General features: G+C 42.1%; 1 protein-coding gene across 1 annotated transcript in view; it reads left to right on the top strand.

Moving 5' to 3' along the window:
* Window positions 1-8478, top strand: part of LOC129834262 (CD151 antigen-like) — a 42537-nt gene extending 34059 nt beyond the window's left edge. The window contains exons 4-8 of the mRNA XM_055899101.1: window positions 1565-1639; window positions 2710-2814; window positions 3201-3359; window positions 4822-4908; window positions 6765-8478. Of these exons, the coding sequence (XP_055755076.1) occupies window positions 1565-1639; window positions 2710-2814; window positions 3201-3359; window positions 4822-4908; window positions 6765-6824 (486 nt within the window). The 3' untranslated portion in view covers window positions 6825-8478. The remainder of the gene's footprint in view (window positions 1-1564; window positions 1640-2709; window positions 2815-3200; window positions 3360-4821; window positions 4909-6764) is intronic.
* The last annotated feature ends 12522 nt before the right edge of the window (window positions 8479-21000 follow it).

The following is a 21000-nucleotide window of genomic DNA, read 5'->3' as shown; positions in this document are numbered from 1 at the left end:
ATACGTTTAAGCTATAGTGTAAAGCCCATGCATCCAACAGAAAGAGAAAGGAACAATATTGGACATTATGCGCTTCTTTGGCGGAATTCTCCGCTCTGTCTGGCCTGCATTGCTCTCAAGCATTCTGGATCACATATTAAAAAGGTAATAGCAAGTAGGAATAGGCAAATTACACGGAACGTCACTTGTGTGCTGCCCTGCTTTGCACTGCGAGACACCGTTCTTTACTGCAGGGCGCCAACCATCGTCTGTCATCTCACGATGTCGCTACCATCGGCGATGATTGACAGCCATTGTCGATGGTGACGACATCGTGAGGTGACAGACGATGGCTTAGCCTACGCGGTCGTAATATCGCCCAACCCTAGTGTGTTTGTGTGTTTCTTCAACACCATTGGGACCGCATCATCAGGCATCGATCAGTCCGCTTCGTCAGCCTTCAAGATCAGAGCCACTTTGAGAAAAGACAAAGACCAACTCCACTTAACACCAAAGATCAGCGGTGAGCCAGAAGATTTGGGTCAAGGTTTTCCCCGATTTTTATCTCCCCGTCTGTCTAACGCTAAAGGAACTTGGCGGTGAATGCAGACCTGCCCATGCCCTACCTCCTGTGTCTGCTTAAATCAGATGGGAGATAAAACTCTAATCTAACTCTGTGACTGAAAGGAAATGGCCTCCCTCAAAGTACAAGGCATCCATACAGTTTAAATGTAGTCCATTTGCAGGGCAAATGCAGAGCACACATTGAAGGACCACATACAATATACTGCCACAGACCCCCTAGGATCTTACCCATACCATCTTGGCTCTTGTGTAGATTTGTAAGGATTTGATGGGTATGAAGTGAAAATTCCACCTAGCCTGTTAGAGGGCAAGGTAGAGCTATGAACATATTGCTAGTACCTAATCAATCCTTCCAGAGCTACACACGAGTTGATGGGATATTTTTGTATCTACATTAAGCACTAAGGGTTTGAAATTTTATTGGACCGCTACATCCCTAAATGAACAGACAAGGACTGTGCTTACTTCTTTAAAGGGACAGGGGATTTGATTTATTTTTTTATTCCCATATTAAGAGGGCAATCGGTTATTGCTACGGTGCCTTCAGAAAGCATTCACACCCCTTGACTTATTCCACAGGTGATCTTGGGTTGCACAAGATGGCGACCGGCAAGTTCGGCATGGTGGCAGCACTTTTACTTTATGTGTTTGTTTTAAATGTTACTGGAAAAAATTGCATCTGCTATTCATAACAACATTGTCAAAATTCTGAAGCATCCCTTTAAGGGCGGCATACTGTTTGTACGGCTCCGTTGACATTTCACCACATAATCAATACGCCACAAATTAAAACTATGATTGGCGAACATTCTTAGTCCATTTTCTCAAAATAACAAAACGACAACGGTGATCCCCACTACCACCAAATCGACAGCTCTGCTAAATTTAACTCTAGCTCGTCTAAATTAGATTTGCCTGTTTTAACTGTGAAGTCCATAAACAGAGGGCCAGGGGATATCCATTTCAACCTAATCCCCTACCTTTCATTGTCTCCCCACAGTACTTTGTCCTGCTGCTGTGTATCTTCCTGCTGGAGATCCTCGCTGGTGTCCTGGCCTACATCTATTACCAGCAGGTAATGAATGACTTGATTCACCACCTGATTCCACCGCCAGGAACACTATCTATTCCCAGAGCCTGCCCAGAGACAGAGTGTTTGTTTGTTTGTACAAACTGAAACCCAAACAAGGGAAGGTTCACGGATAATTCCCGACTCTCTTTCTCCATCTGTTGCTTTTCTCTCTCTCTCTCTCCCGCTCTGCTTTCCCACACCTGCCACATCTTGTTGTAGCATTTCTGTTTTGTGATAATATCACTAAGATGTGATTCCCACTACTATCCTTGTCACTAGCACATACCCCTGCTGTGTAGATGTTAGACCTGAAGGAATGTTATCCTACCAGCTGGTTGTGTATCATTTGAACTGTAGTTGTCTGCTCGTGTTCCTAAGGCCTTTCACCCTGTTTTCATCTGTCAACAGGTCAAATAAAAACCTATTATATTTCTCTCTCTTCCTCCGTCCCTCGTTCATTTATTCCCTTGATCTGTCCTTTACGTTCTGACTTGGCTCTACATTCTGTGGTTGCCATAGCAACTATGGACCAGCTAGATGTAGGCCCATGCTCTTGCCTAAGTTTTGCGCTACTGTTATAAATGAATGAAAATGTACTTCTTCTTACCTTCATGTGTATCATTTCCCCTTTCAAGAGGAGTTCCTTCTGTAATTACACTTTTAGCTATTCTGGACCTTTGATACAGTGGATCATGCCATTCGATTAAATCGACAATGAGAGGCATTACATTCCTTCAAGTATTATTTTACTGATAGAAGATTCACAGTCATTGGTGAGCTTATGTCTGCTTCTCCCACTACCTTGTTCTCAATGTACATGCTTCCTATTCAGAAAGACAATGTCCCTTTTTGTTCCAGCTTAGTGCTAACATACCTGATTTAAGTAATCAACAGGGTGTGTTAGAGTTAGGCTAGAACAAAAGCCTGCGTTCAAATACCGTAGTTTCCCCTTCCTCGGTATTGTATATGCTTCTATTTCTACCGTCTGCTGGATAGCTGTGTTGTAGTCTGACCAAGGTCATGTTTACTGTGTCCGTTCTCTCATATCCCCTGTGTCCCGTCTTCCTCTGCAGCTCAATGAGGAGCTGAAACAGAACCTGCAGGAGACCATGGTGCAGAAGTACAGGCAGCCAGAGCAGGAGCACATCACCAAAGCAGTGGACAAGCTGCAGCAGGAAGTAAGAGAAGACACCAGACGCAGACTTGAGGAGTTTTGTTTGGAAGTTTTCGGAAATATTCATGTGGGAATTAGTCGATTTTCTCCAATGTGCATTAATAATCTTTTTTATTTTATTTTTTTTACTTTAATTGAATCTACTATTATTTCCGCTGGCACAGTTATGTGTTTTCATTATGCGTGGTTGCAGTATGTTATAGCCCTACATGTAACTCGTCATTATGAAACCTTGTGATTTGAAAGATGGCCCGTTGTTTTGTATAAGGATTTGGTTCATGAACGGAATATCATTCAGCTCGTCTTCTGAAACAACTGCAAGACAACTGGAAAAACATCCGCCACCCTGTTTGTGAAATGCCCTCCTCCTCCTCCTCCCTCTCCCGCCAGTTTAAGTGCTGTGGCAGCAACAGCTCGTCGGACTGGGGCGAGAGCGTGTGGATCCGCACCAATGAGGCGGATGGCAGGTTGGTGCCGGACAGCTGCTGTAAGACCCAGACGCTGGGCTGCGGCCACAGGGACCACCCATCAAACATCTACAAGGTGGAGGTGAGTGTCCGATACTGAGAGCAGCTGGTGTCGTTGAGTGTTATTGTGCTTGCAATTCCTAGTGCAAATTCTGCTTGAGTTCAGGTTTGTGTATCAAGATCATAGCTGCGGGAAGTAGTTTGGGGGTTGGTGTGCTGTCATTTCTTCCGTGGGGTGGGGGTTAAATATAGCTAAGAATCAAAAGGTATAAGGTTTAAATAATTTCATATTGCTTATATTAAGTAAAACAGACGGCACAATTTTTTATTCTTTTTACGGATAGCCAGGGGCACACTTCAACACTTAGACAGTCAGTTACTAACGAAGCAGTTGGGTTTAGTGAGTCCGCCAGATCTGAGGCAGTACAGATGAGCAGGGATGTTCTCTTGATAAGTGAGTGAATTGGACCATTTTCCTGTCCTGCTAAGCATTCGAAATGTAACAAGTACTTTTAGGTGTCAGGGTAAATGTATGGAGTTAAAAGTACATTATTTTCTTTAGGAATGTAGTGGAGTAAAAGTTGTCAAAATATAAATAGTAAAATACAGATACCCCCCCAAAAACTACTTAAGTTGTACTTTTAAGTATTTTTACTTAAATACTCTACACCACTGTAATCTGATAATACATGTGGAATATAAAAATACTTGCCTGATATATGTTTTCCAGTTTCTTGAAATACTTTGCAAATGCAGCTTATTTCTATTTGTAAACTGAAATGGTCTATTCAGTCCTTTTACATTTTAGTAGATGCTCTCATCCAGAGCAAATTGCAGTAGTGAGTACATAAATGTTCATACTTTTTCGTACTGGTCCCCCCCTGGGATCGAACCCCCAATCCTAGCGTTGCAGGTGCCATGCTCTACCAACTGAGCCACATCATCACAAACCACTTGATGTCTCATTGTACTCAATTTCTCTATTGTGCATTGTTCATGGTGATACAGGTACACAACTAGATGACCAGCCTATGTAAAATACAGTAATTTACTTTAAGTGGTTTGTAAGGATGGTAAATGAATACTGCATTCAAATATTTGATTTGATGTGGATGTTTTGTGTCTTTTGCCCATAATGCACCCTTTGATGTAAATGTTTGAGGACAGGGTTTTGTACTTTCTGGATGGATACCATTAGAATGACAATTGCAGAGAAAGAGACAGGGCAATGACTATTACAATTCCAACTATTGAACCCTGTAAGATACTGTTCTTAATTATACAACTACCTTTTTTGATAAAGCCCAGATGCTGAAAATATGTGTTTGCCCGTGCTACAGACATCTATATCGGTCCACTAATACTAGTAAAGACCCAGTGCACTACTTTAGTAAAACAAAACAATTCTACAGTACCAGTATATATTTTTTCTTGTTAATATAACTTTTTAATTCAGATTTTTCAGGGGGTGCTGCAGCACCCTCAGCTCCCATCAAGAGTGAAAGTCTTCTTGAAAGTCACATGCACTTTTCCTCTCACTCCAGGGGGGTTGTATCACTAAACTGGAAAACTTCATTTTGGACCACCTGAAGATCATTGGAGCGGTGGGCTTGGGCCTCGCCTGTGTACAGGTTAGCAAAAAGAAGCCATTTCACTGTTTTACAGCACAGAGATAACCCAAGATGGCCACCATAAACATCAGAATCCTTGCCCTGGTCTCTGGAAATTCAGGGGTAATGGTAGAAGTGTAAAGCAACCCAAAGTAATTTGACTTTCATTCTGAATTATGTGGACACTGAAACACTTAAGCATGTATTCTTATGTGGCCTCAGACATATATGTTGAAATGTGCTGGCACCAACTGAAACATGTACAGTTGAAGTCAGAAGTTTACATACACCTTAGCCAGATACATTTAAACTCAGTTTTTCACAATTCCTGACATTTAATCCGAGTAAAAATTCCCTGTTTTCGTTCAGTTAGGATCACCACTTTATATTAGGAATGTGAAATGTCAGAATAATAGTAGAGAGAATTATTTATTTCAGCTTTTATTTCTTTCATCACATTCCCAGTGGGTCAGAAGTTCACATGCACTCAATTAGTATTTGGTAGCATTGCCTTTAAATTGTTTAACTTTGTGTCAAACGTTTTGGGTAGCCTTCCACAAGCTTCCCACAATAAGTTGGGTGAATTTTGGCCCATTCCTCCTGACAGACCTGGTGTAACTGAGTCAGGTTTGTAGGCCTCCTTGCTCGTTCACGCTTTTTCAGTTCTACCCACACATTTTCTATAGGATTGAGGTCAGGGCTTTGTGATGGCCACTCCAATACCTTGACTTTGTTGTCCTTAAGCCATTTTGCCACAACTTTGGGAGTATGCTTGGGGTCATTGTCCATTTGGAAGACCCATTTGCGACCAAGCTTTAACTTCCTGACTGATGTCTTGAGATGTTGCTTCAATATATCCACATCATTTTCCAACTTCATGATGCCATCTAATTTGTGAAGTGCACCAGTCCCTCCTGCAGCAAAGCACCCCCACAACCGTGCTTCACAGTTGGGATGGTGTTCTTCGGCTTGCAAGCCTCCCTATTTTTCCTCCAAACATGACAATGGTCATTATGGCCAAACAGTTATATTTTTGTTTCATCAGACCAGAGGACATTTCTCAAAAAAGTACGATCTTTGTCCCCATGTGCAGTTGCAAACCATAGTCTGGCTTTTTTATGGCGGTTTTGGAGCAGTGGCTTCTTCCTTGCTGAGCGGCCTTTCAGGTTATGTCGATATAGGACTTGTTTTACTGTGGCTATAGATAATTTTGTACATGTTTCCTCCACCATCTTCACAAGGACCTTTGCTGTTGTTAGCACCAAAGTAAGTTCATCTCTAGGACAGAACCCGTCTCCTTCCTGAGTGGTATGATGGCTGCGTGGTCCCATGGTGTTTATACTTGCGTACTATTGTTTGTACAGATGAACGTGGTACCTTCAGGCGTTTGGAAATTGCTCCCAAGGATGAATCAGACTTGTGGAGGTCTACAATTTTTCTTCTGAGGTCTTGGCTGATTTCTTTAGATTTCCCCATGATGTCAAGCGAAGAGGCACTGAGTTTGAAGTTAGGCCTTGAAATACATCCACAGGTACACCTCCAATTGACTCAAATTATGTCAATTAGCCTATCAGAAGCTTCTAAAGCCATGACATAATTTTCTGGATTTTTCCAAGCTGTTTAAAGGCACAGTCAGCTTAGTGTATGTAAACTTCTGACCCACTGGAATTGTGATACAGTTCATTTTAAGTGAAATAATCTGTCTGTATACAATTGTTGTGGAGAAATGTGTGGAGTGATTGAAAAATGAGTTTTAATGACTCAAACCTAAGTGTATGTAAACTTCCAACTTCAACTGTGTGTGTGTGTGTGTGTGTGTGTGTGTGTGTGTGTGTGTGTGTGTGTGTGTGTGTGTATTTATCTCCTCTCTCTCTCAGATTGTGGGGATGGTGTTTACTTGCTGTCTATATCGGAGTTTGAAGTCAGAGCCCTACTGAGAGTAGAACACGAAGAGAAGGAAAAGGGAGGGAGGGGTCTAGTCTCTGCCACCCAGTGTCATCATATTCCAGCAACCCGTTTAGTCATGGGATCTACCACTGTGCCATGCAAACAGAAGATGACGATATGTGTAATGGTCTAGGATGCACTTATGATAGTGTCTCTCAATCCATTCCTTGGGGGGACCATTTTGGTTCTAGCCTTGCACTAACTCCCCTGATTCAACAAAACAAGGGCTTGATTTGTTGAATCAGTTGTATTGAGCTAGAATTCCTAAGGGGTCCCCACTTGAAATGGAGAATCAGATTTAGGCAAGCCGTTATATGCTATCGGATCTACAAAGCTCTATATTTTGGTAGTGTGCAACAACAGAGCAGTTGGTGTAACCTAGTGTGATGTAAAAGATCAGTGGACCAAAATGGCCCATGCATGAGAACAGCTTGCCTTAACATTGCAATATTCATGACTGTGGCCTAATGAGCGAGAACTGACCTCTGGGGCCGATTACCATAGCAACACATGTTCTTTATACATCAAGCAGCTATTTATACATCTACACACGCCTTTTACACTGTTTCTCTCTCAACTTTTTAATTGTTAGTTTATTCGAATTTTTTAAAATGTATGTTTTAACACAAGGGATTTCTACACTTATGCCAAAGTTGTCGTCAACACTGACTTTGTGTAAAATCATATCAAACTGACTACTCCTGCAAGCCTTTTTCATGTATACTGAACAAATATATAAATGCAACAATTTCAAAGATTTTACTGTGTTACAGTTCATAGAAGGAATTCAGTCAATTGAAGTAAATTCAACAGGCCCTAATCTATGGATTTCACTTGACTGGGCAGGGGTGCAGCCATGGGTGGGCCTGCACCCTTGCCTGCACCACTGGAGCCAGGTCCAGCCAATCAGAATGTGTTTTTCTGCACAAAAGGTTTTTATGACAGACATAAATACTCCTCAGCACCCCTCCTCCCCCCTCAGGCGATCCCGCAGGTGAAGCAGCCAGATGTAGAGGTCCTTTGCTGGCGTGGTCTGCGGTTGTGAGGCCGGTTGGACGTACTGCCAAATTCTCTAAAATGATGGCTTATGGTAGAGAAATTAACATGTAATTATCTGGAAACAGCTCTGGTGGACATTCCTGCAGTCAACATGCCAATTGCGTTCTCCCTCAAAACTGGAGACATCTGTGGCATTGTGTTGTGTGACAAAACTAAACATTTTAAAGTGGCCTTTTATTGTCCCGGGCACCTGTGTAATGATCATGCTGTTTAATCAGCTTCTTGATATGCCACACCTGTCAGGTGGATGGATAATCTTGGCAAAGGAGAAATGCTCACAAACAGGAATTTAAACAATATATGGGATCTTTTATTTCAGCTCATGAAACATGGGACTTTACATGTTTCGTTTTTGTTCAATATATATTCTGATTGTCTTTGTGTGCCTTTGAAGATAACATTTTTTATGAAGTTTTGCTTTTATTCAAACCGGAAATGTTATTTTATTGTGTATTTAACAGACGAATAGGAGGATTTTATTATAAGTGTGCCTCAAAGACGCCACAAATGAATAAACTGCTGTATTTCTGTCGGTTTTCCTTTATACATGGAAGTATTTAGCTGAAATAAACACAATTAAACCTGTTTGTCTATGTTTTGGGGTAAATTCACAAGGTGTAGGTAGCTCTGGTATGTCAAATTAACTGTCAAAGGGAGTCATAAAGTTATACATATATAGGTAGGAGCTACCGAATGTAATTTTTGGTGAGTTTGGACATTTACAAGCAAATGTGAACGAGAGACATCGAGCAAATGGCTCTGGAGCAGCATTTTTACATGCTGTGTCTGTGGAGTCTGGAGTCACTAGGGCTAGGGGGAGGTACAGACAGGCTGAAAAGATAGCAGTGGCAGCTGTACAGATAACTCATCCAAAGAGCTTTGACTTCTCAAACATGGCAGAAAACCAACACAATATGATTCCCCAGTTTAACTTTCAGAATTCTTCATTTTTCATGCAGGGAAAAAATATTGAAGTCATAAGAAATATCTTGCTTTGTTTTGTAAACGCAGATCTAAAATGCTTATTGTAATTTCTAACTTTAAGAAAAACATTAGGAAAAGTAGCTGGTTACATTCTTTATGATAAACAGAAATATGCAAAAAAATACCTTGCTTTTTCATTGTAATCTAATTTAGCCTACTTGTGTGGCTGCTAGCCAAATAGCGTTGCACTGCTGTTGTAATCTGATAGCTGAAGATATTTTCTCTCCAATGTGTTGCACAAATTTATTTTCTGTGAAGGAAAACTAATTGCACGTCCCTGATCACTCGATTGAAGCTAAAAAAAAAACACTGGACTGTCAATATACAACAGGACCCCTGTCAATACACCGCTGGACTCACCTGCTGCCGCTTTCTCCAGTTGTGATACTTACAAACAGACGTGACTGACTCAACTCTTCTGGGGAACTATGGTAACTTCATAATGTGACCAGTGAATTGAAGAACGCAATCTGCTTTATCTTCTAACATATTGCACAAGTTGACTGCAGGTATTTACTTAAAAAGTAGCTACAAATATTAAATGTATAGATATTTTTTTTCAACAGTATTGACGGTATTGAAAAAACATCCTGTGGCAATTTCCAAGTACCACGGTATACCGCCCAAGCCTAGTATGCGATGTTACGATGATAAGTTGACTGAAAATATATTTATTAGTCTTTTTTTAAATTAAAGGTGCTGAGTTCAGGACAAGAGGGGAACTGACATGTAAGCCTACGTTGGCTGGATTACAAGTTGTTGACTATTTCAGGCCATGCGATTTTAATTTTACGACTCATAATTCATAACTGTGTTACTGTGGATGCGTTTACGCAAGCAGCCCAATTCTGACATTTTTTCCCAATAATTGGTCTTTTGACCAATAAGATCAGATATTTTTCAGAGCTGATCTGGTTGGTCAAAATACAAATGAGTTACAAGAAATATCAGAATAGGGCTGCCAGTGTAAACACAGCCTGTGGATCTCTGTAATGAACTCAGCAGCAGCCCAAAAAGTAATCACTCTTTCCAAACACCAGGAGGCAGCACTTGCCAGATAATTATCCTGGAACGTACAGTATTATTGTCCCTTGTGACACAGTCTGATGAAAACAACTGGAAAGAGTGCCTCCAAATCTTCAATAAGAATTCTGTAGGTGAACAAGGATTTCCTCTGTTGAACCTACCCCCTGCGTAACACGCTAAAGAGCCTACCCCCTGCGTAATATGACAAAACCTTCATTAAAGGTCAAATTACACTGCACTAATTATTACTGCGCTAATGTCCAGAAAAATAACAACATCCGTCCATTATAGACAATAAGCCAATTATGAATCGAGGTCTTTTGAATAGCACACATTCATGTGAACACCGCAAGGTGAGTCATCGCTTGCTAATCAAGACTATAATCGTTTCTTAGAGGCAAAGCGTGTAAAGGGGGAAAAATAATTTTACATTTTCATTGGATAAAAAGTAATGCAGCACATGGACCAATGTAGTTTAACAGGAAGCCTTCTGAGGCTGACCATCTGTAGAACCAGCCTGGACTCAGAGCCATACGAAATATCAGGGGCGCAACTTTGGTTTTAGAAGTGGGGGGGACATAACATTTTATTTGTATTTTATTAAGTCTGATAAACACTCCACAAACAGCCTACCGGACCGCTCAGAGTCATCCGCATGGTCCTAAAGCATACCTTTGCCTCGCTTTGTATCACATTCTAATGATAAAACTTGGGGGGGGGGGGGGAAGGGGCACAAAAATGCAATTTCGGTGAAAGTTGCACCCCTGCGGAATATACTATACATACATACATTTCTGAGCACCTACATACAGCAAACGACTAGCAATCCAAAGATTGCGTGTTTGAGTCACATTGGGGACAACTGTAGCATTTTAGCTATCCCTTCCCTTTTCACCTAACCTGCTACATAAATTATACTATAATACTATACGTCACCAATTTATATGCTATTGTATGACCAGGTAAGGTGTGATACTATACCTCCTCTAATTCGTATGATATTGTAAGGCCCCTATTCAATTCATAATGTGACCTAACACATCATATAAAATTAGTGGTATTCAAAGGTGGCGTTGCGACCCCTAGTTGGGTTGGGAGTGAACTGTGTGTTCACCCCCCCACAAAATAAACAAATCTGTAATTTGTTTCGGGAACCAAAAATTAACAGAACAGATTACTGTATAGGACAAGATACAAATGTTTTTAAGAAAGAACATTTGAAAAAATGTCATTTGATTGAGTAGATGTATTTATTGGTTTCTTTTAATTTTGAAAATAGATTAGAAGGTTATTTGTTGATGTAAAAAAAATCGAAATGTACAGATTTTTAGGTTGTCATTGGATTTGGGGTGGGGTTGAGAGTAATTCTTGAGGTTAAAATGGGGGCCCCAGAAATTCTGCCGGGAAAAATTGGGTCCCTGCTGAAAAAGTTAGAATTACACTGTACTTAATGGAGGGAAGAGATTAACATACCAAATCCTACGAATTGCCCTGAGACCAGGTTGGTGATCACCATCCATGGGAGCTGCAATGCTACTGATCCTGTGGCTTTCAAAATGTGTATCTGTCTGTCTCGGGATGTTGGGGAAAAGGAAGAAGACAATTGTCCATTCGATTCTATCTACAGTTGAAGTCGGAAGTGTACATACACTTAGGTTGGAGTCATTAAAACTTGTTTTTCAACCACAAATTTCTGGTTAACAAACTATAGTTTTGGCAAGTCAGTTAGGACATCTACTTTGTGCATGACACAAGTAATTTTCCCAACAATTGTTTACAGACATATTATTTCACTTATAATTCACTGTATCACAATTCCATTGGGTCAGAAGTTTACATACAGTAAGTTGACTGTGCCTTTAAACAGCCTGGACAATTCCAGAAAATGTCATGGCTTTAGAAGCTTCTGATAGGCTAATTGACATAATTTGAGTCAATTGGAGGTGTACCTGTGGATGTATTTCAAGGCATACCTTCAAACTCAGTGCCTCTTTGCTTGACATCATGGGAAAATGAAAAGAAATCAGTCAAGACCTCAATTTTTTTTTGCAGACCTCCAGAAGACTTGGTTCATCCTTGGGAGCAATTTCCAAACGGCTGAAGGTACCACGTTCATCTGTACAAACAATAGTACGCAAGTATAAACACCATGGGACCACGCAGCCGTCATACCGCTCAGGAAGGAGAGGCATTCTGTATCCTAGAGATGAACGTACTTTGGTGCGACAAGTGCAAATCAATCCCAGAACAACAGCAAAGGACCTTGTGAAGATGCTGGCGGAAACTGGTAAAAAAGTATCTATATCCACAGTAAAAACGAGTCCTATATCGACATAACCTGAAAGGCCGCTCAGCAAGGAAGAAGCCACTGCTCCAAAACCGCCATAAAAAAGCCAGACTACAGTCTACAACTGCACATGGGGACAAAGATCATACTTTTTGGAGAAATGTCCTCTGGTCTGATGAAACAAAAATAGAACTGTTTGGCCATAATGACCATCGTTATGTTTGGAGGAAAAAGGGGGAGGCTTGCAACCCGGAGAACACCATCCCAACCGTGAAGCACAGGGGTGGCAGCATCATGTTGTGGGGGTGCTTTGCTGCAGGAGGGACTGGTGCACTTTACAAAATAGATGGCATCATGAGGAAAGAAAATTATGTAGATATATTGAAGCAACATCTCAAGAGATCAGTCAGGAAGTTAAAGCTTGGTCACAAATGGGTCTTCCAAATGGACAATGACCCCAAGCATACTTCCAAAGTTGTGGCAAAATGGCTTAAGGAATTTTTACTAGGATTAAATGTCAGGAATTGTTCAAAACTGAGTTTAAATGTATTTGGCTAAGGTGTATGTAAACTTCCGACTTCAACTGATTATATTGCAATTCTGCAGTTTCTCTGGATGAAAGCCATACTAATAAAAGATCTCCCTTCCTCTGGCGTAAGCCTACTAAGCCCCACTGCCAGTAGAATGCTGGTTACTTGTCCAACACTTTGAAGCCCTAAATCAATCACCATCAGCACGCTAGAAATGCCATGCATGACAATTCGCAAATATTTCCTCCGGACAGTAGCATACCTCACTGGGCAGTTGTCCAGTCATTTGCACCCACCACGCCAAACAGTGTATCTTGACCTGTAGGTCCAACGTGTTTGGAAATTATTTTTGGTGGGGCTCCCTTTCTATACTCCTCACCTTTGACCCTTATTGGAAGGTGTTTGTGTTTCCATAGCGACAGGCGGTGAAACAAACAGTGGTCGATAACATGCTTGTATAATTTGTCCTGGGGTTGTTGTCAGGGGTTGGTAACGGGGACGGAGACTCAGTGTCCCCGCAGGCATTCCCCCTCAGGGTCACTCACCAGCGAGGGGGAGGGCTCTTGGGTTATGGTGTGCAAGAGGGTTGATGCAGAAGTGTGTCACCTAAGCACATCTTCCATCTTATTCAAAATTCTGAAAGCGCTGTCTTTTTTTTATACAGCTTCACGAAAAGACTGTTATGAAAAAGATGGCCATGTGTTCATTTATTTAGGATTTATGGAGTTAAAGCCTACTGTTTAAGATACAGTACGTTTGCATCATTCAGTGGGGACTTGTGTATGGTTATCTTATGCCCTGTAGATGGCAACCTTCAGTCTATTAAATGGAGAAAAAAAGGATGCTTTTGTTTTGGCTGTCGAGCTACAGACTTGAAATTGAAATTTAATTGAAATATCTAGCGTGAAGAAAATCTATTTCAACCTTAGTCGTGAAATAAATCTACATATCTGCAAGGCTCAGCCTGTCTAGCCTCATAAACTATATATTCACATTGTACACATACATTCACCCAAAGAGACGTTGCCATTGCTATTAATACACACACACACACACACACACACACACACACACACACACACACACACACACACACACACACACACACACACACACACACACACACACACACACACACACACACACACATACATACACGTGTTTATTATACAGAGGCACACTATCCATCATTAAAAAAGAACAGTGTTATATACTTAAAAACATACCAAATGCATTCACACACATTTAAAAACTTAAATCATTAACACATAAACACATAAACACACAAACACTAACACTAAACACAAACACACACACTAAAACAATCCCAGTAAGGGGTCCACTACACAAAGTGGACGATGAACACGAGACCGGGGATAGGATAAGCTTCATTATCCCTGAAAGAAGAAACATCAGTTTCCTTCCACTCTGTCTGGTCCAACTTCAATTGACTGCCTCAACATTAGGCCTACTTACTATATTTTGGCTATTTTTACACTGTTATCAAGGGTGTTGTGAAGCGCCGACTTCACATTTTGCTGCTGATTATGTGACTTGTTTACATTTCACCAATTGGAGAGTGACTGGCTCTGCTGGGTGTTGGAGTTTGAGCCATGATGGCAGCCCCTAAGCTCCCTGCAGACTCGCCAAAACACTGCTACAAAGAGGGTAGGGTGACACGAGGTATTTTTGTCTAGTGTGCCCTAGCCAAATGTGGCATAACCCTTATGTCACCTATGTGTATGATATTTCATTATATTGTAAAATGTTATGATTTAATGATTTGTGAAATATTTTGCTCATGAGTGGGACGGTCTGGCCCTTTCTGTCCAATGAGGTGATTTCTGGACAATATGTGTCCATTTCAGAGTTTTGCAAGAGCACCCTCAGAGACAATAATAGGTCTGTATAGTATGTTTAAAGAAGCCTTCATAAGATGTACTTCAAGATGTTTAAAGTGCGACTCACTTTTCGAATTTACCGACTATTTATTATGAGAACTTCAATATTTCCGATGTTTTTTTGCCCTGGGTAGCAGAGAGCTGCTGAGATCTGACTATAGTGCTTCCTTTCTCTGTATCATTGAGGGAGAAAGCGGAGGGGAGAGCGGGAAAGCCGCTGGGGCAGAACCCGTCCGCTTCTATTTGTCACTGCCGACTCCCATGGCCGGCAGTGAGACGACTTGCGTCCGCCCGTTCTGCCCGCTGCGCTGCCTGAACGGACGCTATACTAAGGGTTTCTGGGTGCCCGCACCTCCACCATTGTGTATCTGCCCACACAGAACCCGGGCTGGGCCGACCTGTTGCACCATGAACACCCAACCCTAACCCTCTCCCCCCTTTTCACACACACATGCCAACTCCCCCACATGGGCATGGTACATGGGTACAAAGAAGGTGGTGAGGGTAAATGAGGAAAGGAGGGAGGAGGGGGTTGGAGGTTAATGTAGTCAAGCAGGGCAGGCTGGCAAGGAGGGATGGCTGGCTGGCGGGAGGGAGCCTGCCTTCCTGCCTGCCTCCCCCTTAGGCCAGTTCCTCCCCTTCCACATGAGTCACTCCCCAACACACAGGTCATCGGCTCCCTCAACGTGGTAATGAATGAATTCCAAAGCATGCTGAATTAAACTGCAATCACAAGATGGGCCCGTGATGTCTTAGTCAAGCTGTCTCTTGCATTAAGGTTATATAATTGAGGCAGTGGGAGATGGAGGGCGACCGGGCTGTGTGTGGGAGGCGTAGGGTAGGCCTATAGACTAGCTCAACTTCTATCCCTCAGTTTATGGTTACGCCCCGTTATTAGCATGCCCATTGGAGGGTTTCAAAGAACAACAGAGGAGGAGGCAGGAAGCAACATAAATGGGACATTAGTGTTGATAATTGAATTGTTTCATTAGTCTTTTTTTAAAAGTTTGAGTTTTTTCAAGATGGTAGTGTATATATTAAATGTGTGATATTATATGTAAACAGACCATATTTTTGAATGGAGCAGCAGAGTGCATTTGGAAGATGAAAGAGGGCAATTTTCCGTTCGTACATTAGAAACATACGATTTGAAAGGAAATTCAGTACAATCAAACCCCTCAACTGTTCCATGGTCTGAATTCAACCTATGGTAACTGGAAAGAATGGCAAGCTAGATAAATGCTGGTATCTTTGTGTTGCACACGAAGCTATCTAGACATACTCCGAATAACAGCATTAGAAAAACGGAGCAGTAGGGTTCGTGTTATTTTCGGGCTTGGAAAGCGGACAACATATATAAACATGATATTCATTGGATAACGCCAACTCAATAGTGATGATGAGACATGTTAGATAGACCACAAACCATTTATCACGTGCTTGTGTCCCCAGCTTGGTTGCTGTGGTAGGGAGTGTGTCTGCAGTGAATGCAAGGCCTATGCTCGCTTGTGCAGATATGTTGTTGTTTACACCCTTTGTAGCTTTCCTAGCTGGGGGGCTGGGGGGGGGGGGGGGCTGGAAGCTGCCACTGCTCTGACTGTTATCAGCATAGACTGGGAGGAGAAGTGTGTGTGCGCCCGGGCAGGTGGGTGGGCGTGCATGTGTGTGTGTCAGAATATAATATAATACAACTTTATTATCCAATGTGTGTATGTGTTGGGTGTATGAGGGGCTGGGTTAGTTTAGTGGTTCACCTTTGTAATGTGACTTTTGGACGAGATACACAATGGAAACAGGACCACAGTTCCCCCAGATTTCATTTCACTCGGTCATGTGGCCTCCAGCACTCTACTCATGCTTGGTTCAAACTCATTTGACTTTTCAAACAACCACGCTGTTTCCAACACAGTCATACCCTTCTGTCGTTTTGGAGACCTATTTCGAAATGGGGGGAGGGAATGCCTGTTACGAGTGCCTATTTTAAATTTTGATTCACTCTAGTAGAGTGAGCATACTGTGATGTCAATCAGTCAACGATGAAACACACTCACGCAAAGAAAGACACACAGCATACACTGGCTGTGCCCCGGAGGAAGCATACAACATGTTTGTCCTCGGCGTACATCGATCCACACGCCTGGCTCATTATGATAATTCATCAGACATTATTTGAGTGTGCTCTTCAGGGTCCTGAGGGTGCAGGCGAGTTCTCATGCCTCTCTGTTTATTTGCGTTTATTTTTTAAATGTAATTGATCAATTAAATGAAACTAATTGCAACGTTGTGACGATTTCTCTGCGTATGCAGAAGGGGAAGGATCTTATACATTTTGTTGATGATTTTGATATTTTCCAACTCTTTGGCATTTAAGGTACAGTATTTCATAGGGGATCAAATCCTTACTTACTTGAAATATGCACCAATTGACATTTGAAACATTACCATATTTAAGGTGGGAGTGAGTGAGCTGATCTCAAGTTAGATTTTAGACCCCCAAGAGTGATACTGTCGAGCCTGCCTCTAAATGTTAATTGCATTTGAAAAGAAGGTCTTCTTACATTTTGAGTTGATTCGTTTTTGTAAAAAAACAAAACAAACATATCCCGACAATAAATCAGAATTTTAACTTGCATTGGGTCGTATTAATTTGGTTCCAAATGGAAGAGAACGGACTGAAACAGGGCTGGATTACGTTTCAATGCGCTTTTACACTGAATGCAACCCTGGTGATGGAGGATCTGTTGGCCTGCTGTGTTGGTTTGTTCCAGAACAGACTCATGGAATCAGCCCCTGGCGTCTCCCTGGAGAAGCCAAATTAGATGGCTGTAATTTTGAACAAGTGGAAGAGAGCAGGCACTAATGATATCCAATGTAGGTCAGGCTGATTCATACAGGAATCAGCCTTGCAAAACAAAATCTCTCTGGCTGACTATATGGAAACCGCCAGACATGTGAGGGCTGACTCTGATGGAGCAGCCTGACTGCCATCCGTTCGTCCGTCCACAGCTCATTGAACTCTCCCTCCATCCATCCATCGCGTAGTGTTGTGCATCCTATCTGCACTGACAGTATAACTGCCTAGCCAGACACATGACTTACGTCATTATGGTTTTATGGCTAATTTAGTGGGAGATATTTAGATGCATTAACATTGTGCTATGCCGGTGCAATACTGCAATGTTGTTGCTCATGTGTGTTTGATCAGGATTCAAACCTGGGTCTCCTGCTTGCCACAAGACTGTGTTAGCCTGCTGAGCTACAGTAGGTATGTTTTTAGGTCCCAGACAAGGTTACTCATCACCGAGTGTGGTTCCGCAACAACCCCGCTATAATTCACCCCACCTTTGACCTTCTTTTTCATTTGCAAGACGTATTGTGTGATTTGTAGGTTCAGATGAATAGTTTGCATCATGATCACGATAAAAGCTCTATTTTTGAGCAGACCTTTTCATAAAGGCTACTGACTCATTGAGTTTATGTATAGGATTCAACATTGTTAATGGGCAAGAAATGTGATTAGGTTGACAGCGTTGGCTGGTTTAAACATAACAAACCGTGTTTTGATATGACGAAAAGGAGCAGTTGGGAAGTGCTAAATGATTTCTGGAGGTACCGGATAAGTACAGCGCAGGTTTAAATAAATCCAGACGATAGTCTAGGGGCCACTACATTATACTGTATGCCCCTTTTCTCATGCCCCTTTTCTTTGTGCTATCAGATGTTATTGGCCCTGGAAACCAACATGTGTGCACGTGTGCTGATGCACGGTTGTCCGGAGAGTTTGTCTAGGAGGTGTGGTTCAACCAATGCATTCCTCTCACTGAAAAACACAATTGTCTGTGTTTTTTTTACGAGTCATTTCTGTATTTAGGGGCCCTTGCCCTGTCTGCAGTTTGTAACTTTTAAGCAGGGCAGCAGACTATTCTATGAACACCCCTGTCAGGGTCCATCAAATCAATTCGGCTTGTAGGCATTGTTTTGTCCCCAAAATACAGAGATGACATCATCGTCGTGCAAAGTACAAGGGATGACTCTGAACGCCTTTGCTTTGTGGATGACCTAGTGTTTGTACATTTGCTTTTAGGGGATAGACAGTCAGAGGTTAGTATCTTTTTGACTTTGAATGTGTTGTAGGAGTGCACATTCTTTCCTGAAACTAAGGTGAAGTATTCCAGAAAAATGACAGGTTGTGATTAATAGCTTGGCATGTTGATTCTAGGGGATGTGGTGTATTTGTCAATCGTTCTAGGGCATATCATGTCAAATGTTTTTTTTTATGGATGCAGATCATTCAGTGTTAATATACAGTGGGGCAAAAAAGTATTTAGTCAGCCACCAATTGTGCAAGTTCTCCCACTTAAAAAGATGAGAGAGGCCTGTAATTTTCATCATAGGTACACTTCAACTATGACAGACAAAATGAGAAAAAAAAATCCAGAAAATCACATTGTAGGATTTTAATGAATTTATTTGCAAATTATGGTGGAAAATAAGTATTTGGTCAATAACAAAAGTTTATCTCAATACTTTGTTATATACCCTTTGTTGGCAATGACAGAGGTCAAACGTTTTCTGTAAGTCTTCACAAGGTTTTCACACACTGTTGCTGGTATTTTGGCCCATTCCTCCATGCAGATCTCCTCTAGAGCAGTGATGTTTTGGGGCTGTTGCTGGGCAACACGGACTTTCAACTCCCTCCAAAGATTTTCTATGGGGTTGAGATCTGGAGACTGGCTAGGCCACACCAGGACCTTGAAATGCTTCTTACGAAGCCACTCCTTCGTTGCCCGGGCGGTGTGTTTGGGATCATTGTGATGCTGAAAGACCCAGCCACGTTTCATCTTCAATGCCCTTGCTGATGGAAGGAGGTTTTCACTCAAAATCTCACGATACATGGCCCCATTCATTCTTTCCTTTACACGGATCAGTCGTGCAAGTTCTCCCTTTTTAAGTGGGAGAACTTGCACAATTGGTGGCTGACTACTTTTTTGCCCCACTGTAATTGTGCTTCTACACCTGCATTGCTTGCTGTTTGGGGTTTTAGGCTGGGTTTCTGTACAGCACTTTGAGATATCAGCTGATGTAAGAAGGGCTATATAAATAAATTTGATTTAGAATTTTGTAAATCTAGGTGAAGGGCCTTAGTTTTTAAAGTAAAGGAGTAGGGGGCTTTACTTACTTTTCTCTTTCTCACTCACTCACGCAGGCATGCATGCCGAACGCACCCATGCAGACACACCCACAGGTACTCTATATGCTTCTCTGTGACCCTTAACCTGATCCTTTCCACTGAGCTCATTTTAAGCATCCCCTCTGACACTGAGCCGACCTGCACTACTCAATATCCCTCTCAGCCTATGACCTCTAACACTTATCGCTCTCCTTTCCAGAGTGACCCCTGTCCCTTTGTGTACTGTATCCAGCTCATGGGATGTTTGAAGGACAGGCTTTGTGACAGTTGTTATTTCAAGGGTTTGGTCATGGCACGCACTGCGAGGGCCCCGATCCCAAAACTGTTACACAAGCCTTGACCCCCCCCCCCCCCCCCCGAGGGGATCATCGAACTGTAACCAAGCAGCAGCATTGTTGTGTGTGTCTCTGTGTCCTTTGGTCTCACGAAACACAACAACACACAGTCGTCTCCTAATGCTCTTATTGTGATGCTGTGGATGACAAACGGATTTTGGTCACACCGTACCAAGCTGCTTACCGCGAATAAAACTGATCTCATCCAACAAGCAGCCTGGAGACTTAAGAGACAGCGTACTGTATAAATGTCTCTGCACATGCTTTGAAAAGTAACCTGAAAACATTTATTTAGTTTGTACTCTACTCTTCGTGTGAGAGACCGTTGAGCCTAAGGACCGCCTTAAATCTGTCAAATCTGAAAGCCTGTGTGACATAGTCCTTCTCTGCCAGTACATGCTACAGTCAACATATTGTATACATTAAATTACATCTTGTGTTATTAAAAAACACCTATCAGGCACCTTGGCTAAAGAAGGGCTGGCATCAGTAAGAATGGGGAGGAAGGATAGTGGGGCCATCCATCACCTTCTGCTGCTGTTAGGTTAGACAGCAACTGATATATTTAAGCAATAAGGCCAGAGGGGGTGTGGTATATGACCAATATACCACAGCTAATGGCTGCACTTATGCATGAAGCAACGCGAAGTGCCTGGATACAGCCATTAGCCGTGGGATATTGGCCATATACCACAAACCCCTGAGGTGCCTTATTGCTATTATAAACAGGTTACCAACGTAATTAGAGCAGTAAAAAGATGTGTTTTGTCATAACCTTGGTATACAGCCAATTGGCTGTCAGCCAATCAGCATTCAGGGGTCGAACCACCCAGTTTATAATGGCAAATGACCC

Source organism: Salvelinus fontinalis, chromosome 35 (genome assembly GCF_029448725.1).
Source record: "Salvelinus fontinalis isolate EN_2023a chromosome 35, ASM2944872v1, whole genome shotgun sequence".
NCBI classification, from domain to species: domain Eukaryota; kingdom Metazoa; phylum Chordata; class Actinopteri; order Salmoniformes; family Salmonidae; genus Salvelinus; species Salvelinus fontinalis.
This window is presented reverse-complemented; position numbering and strand designations above follow the sequence as displayed.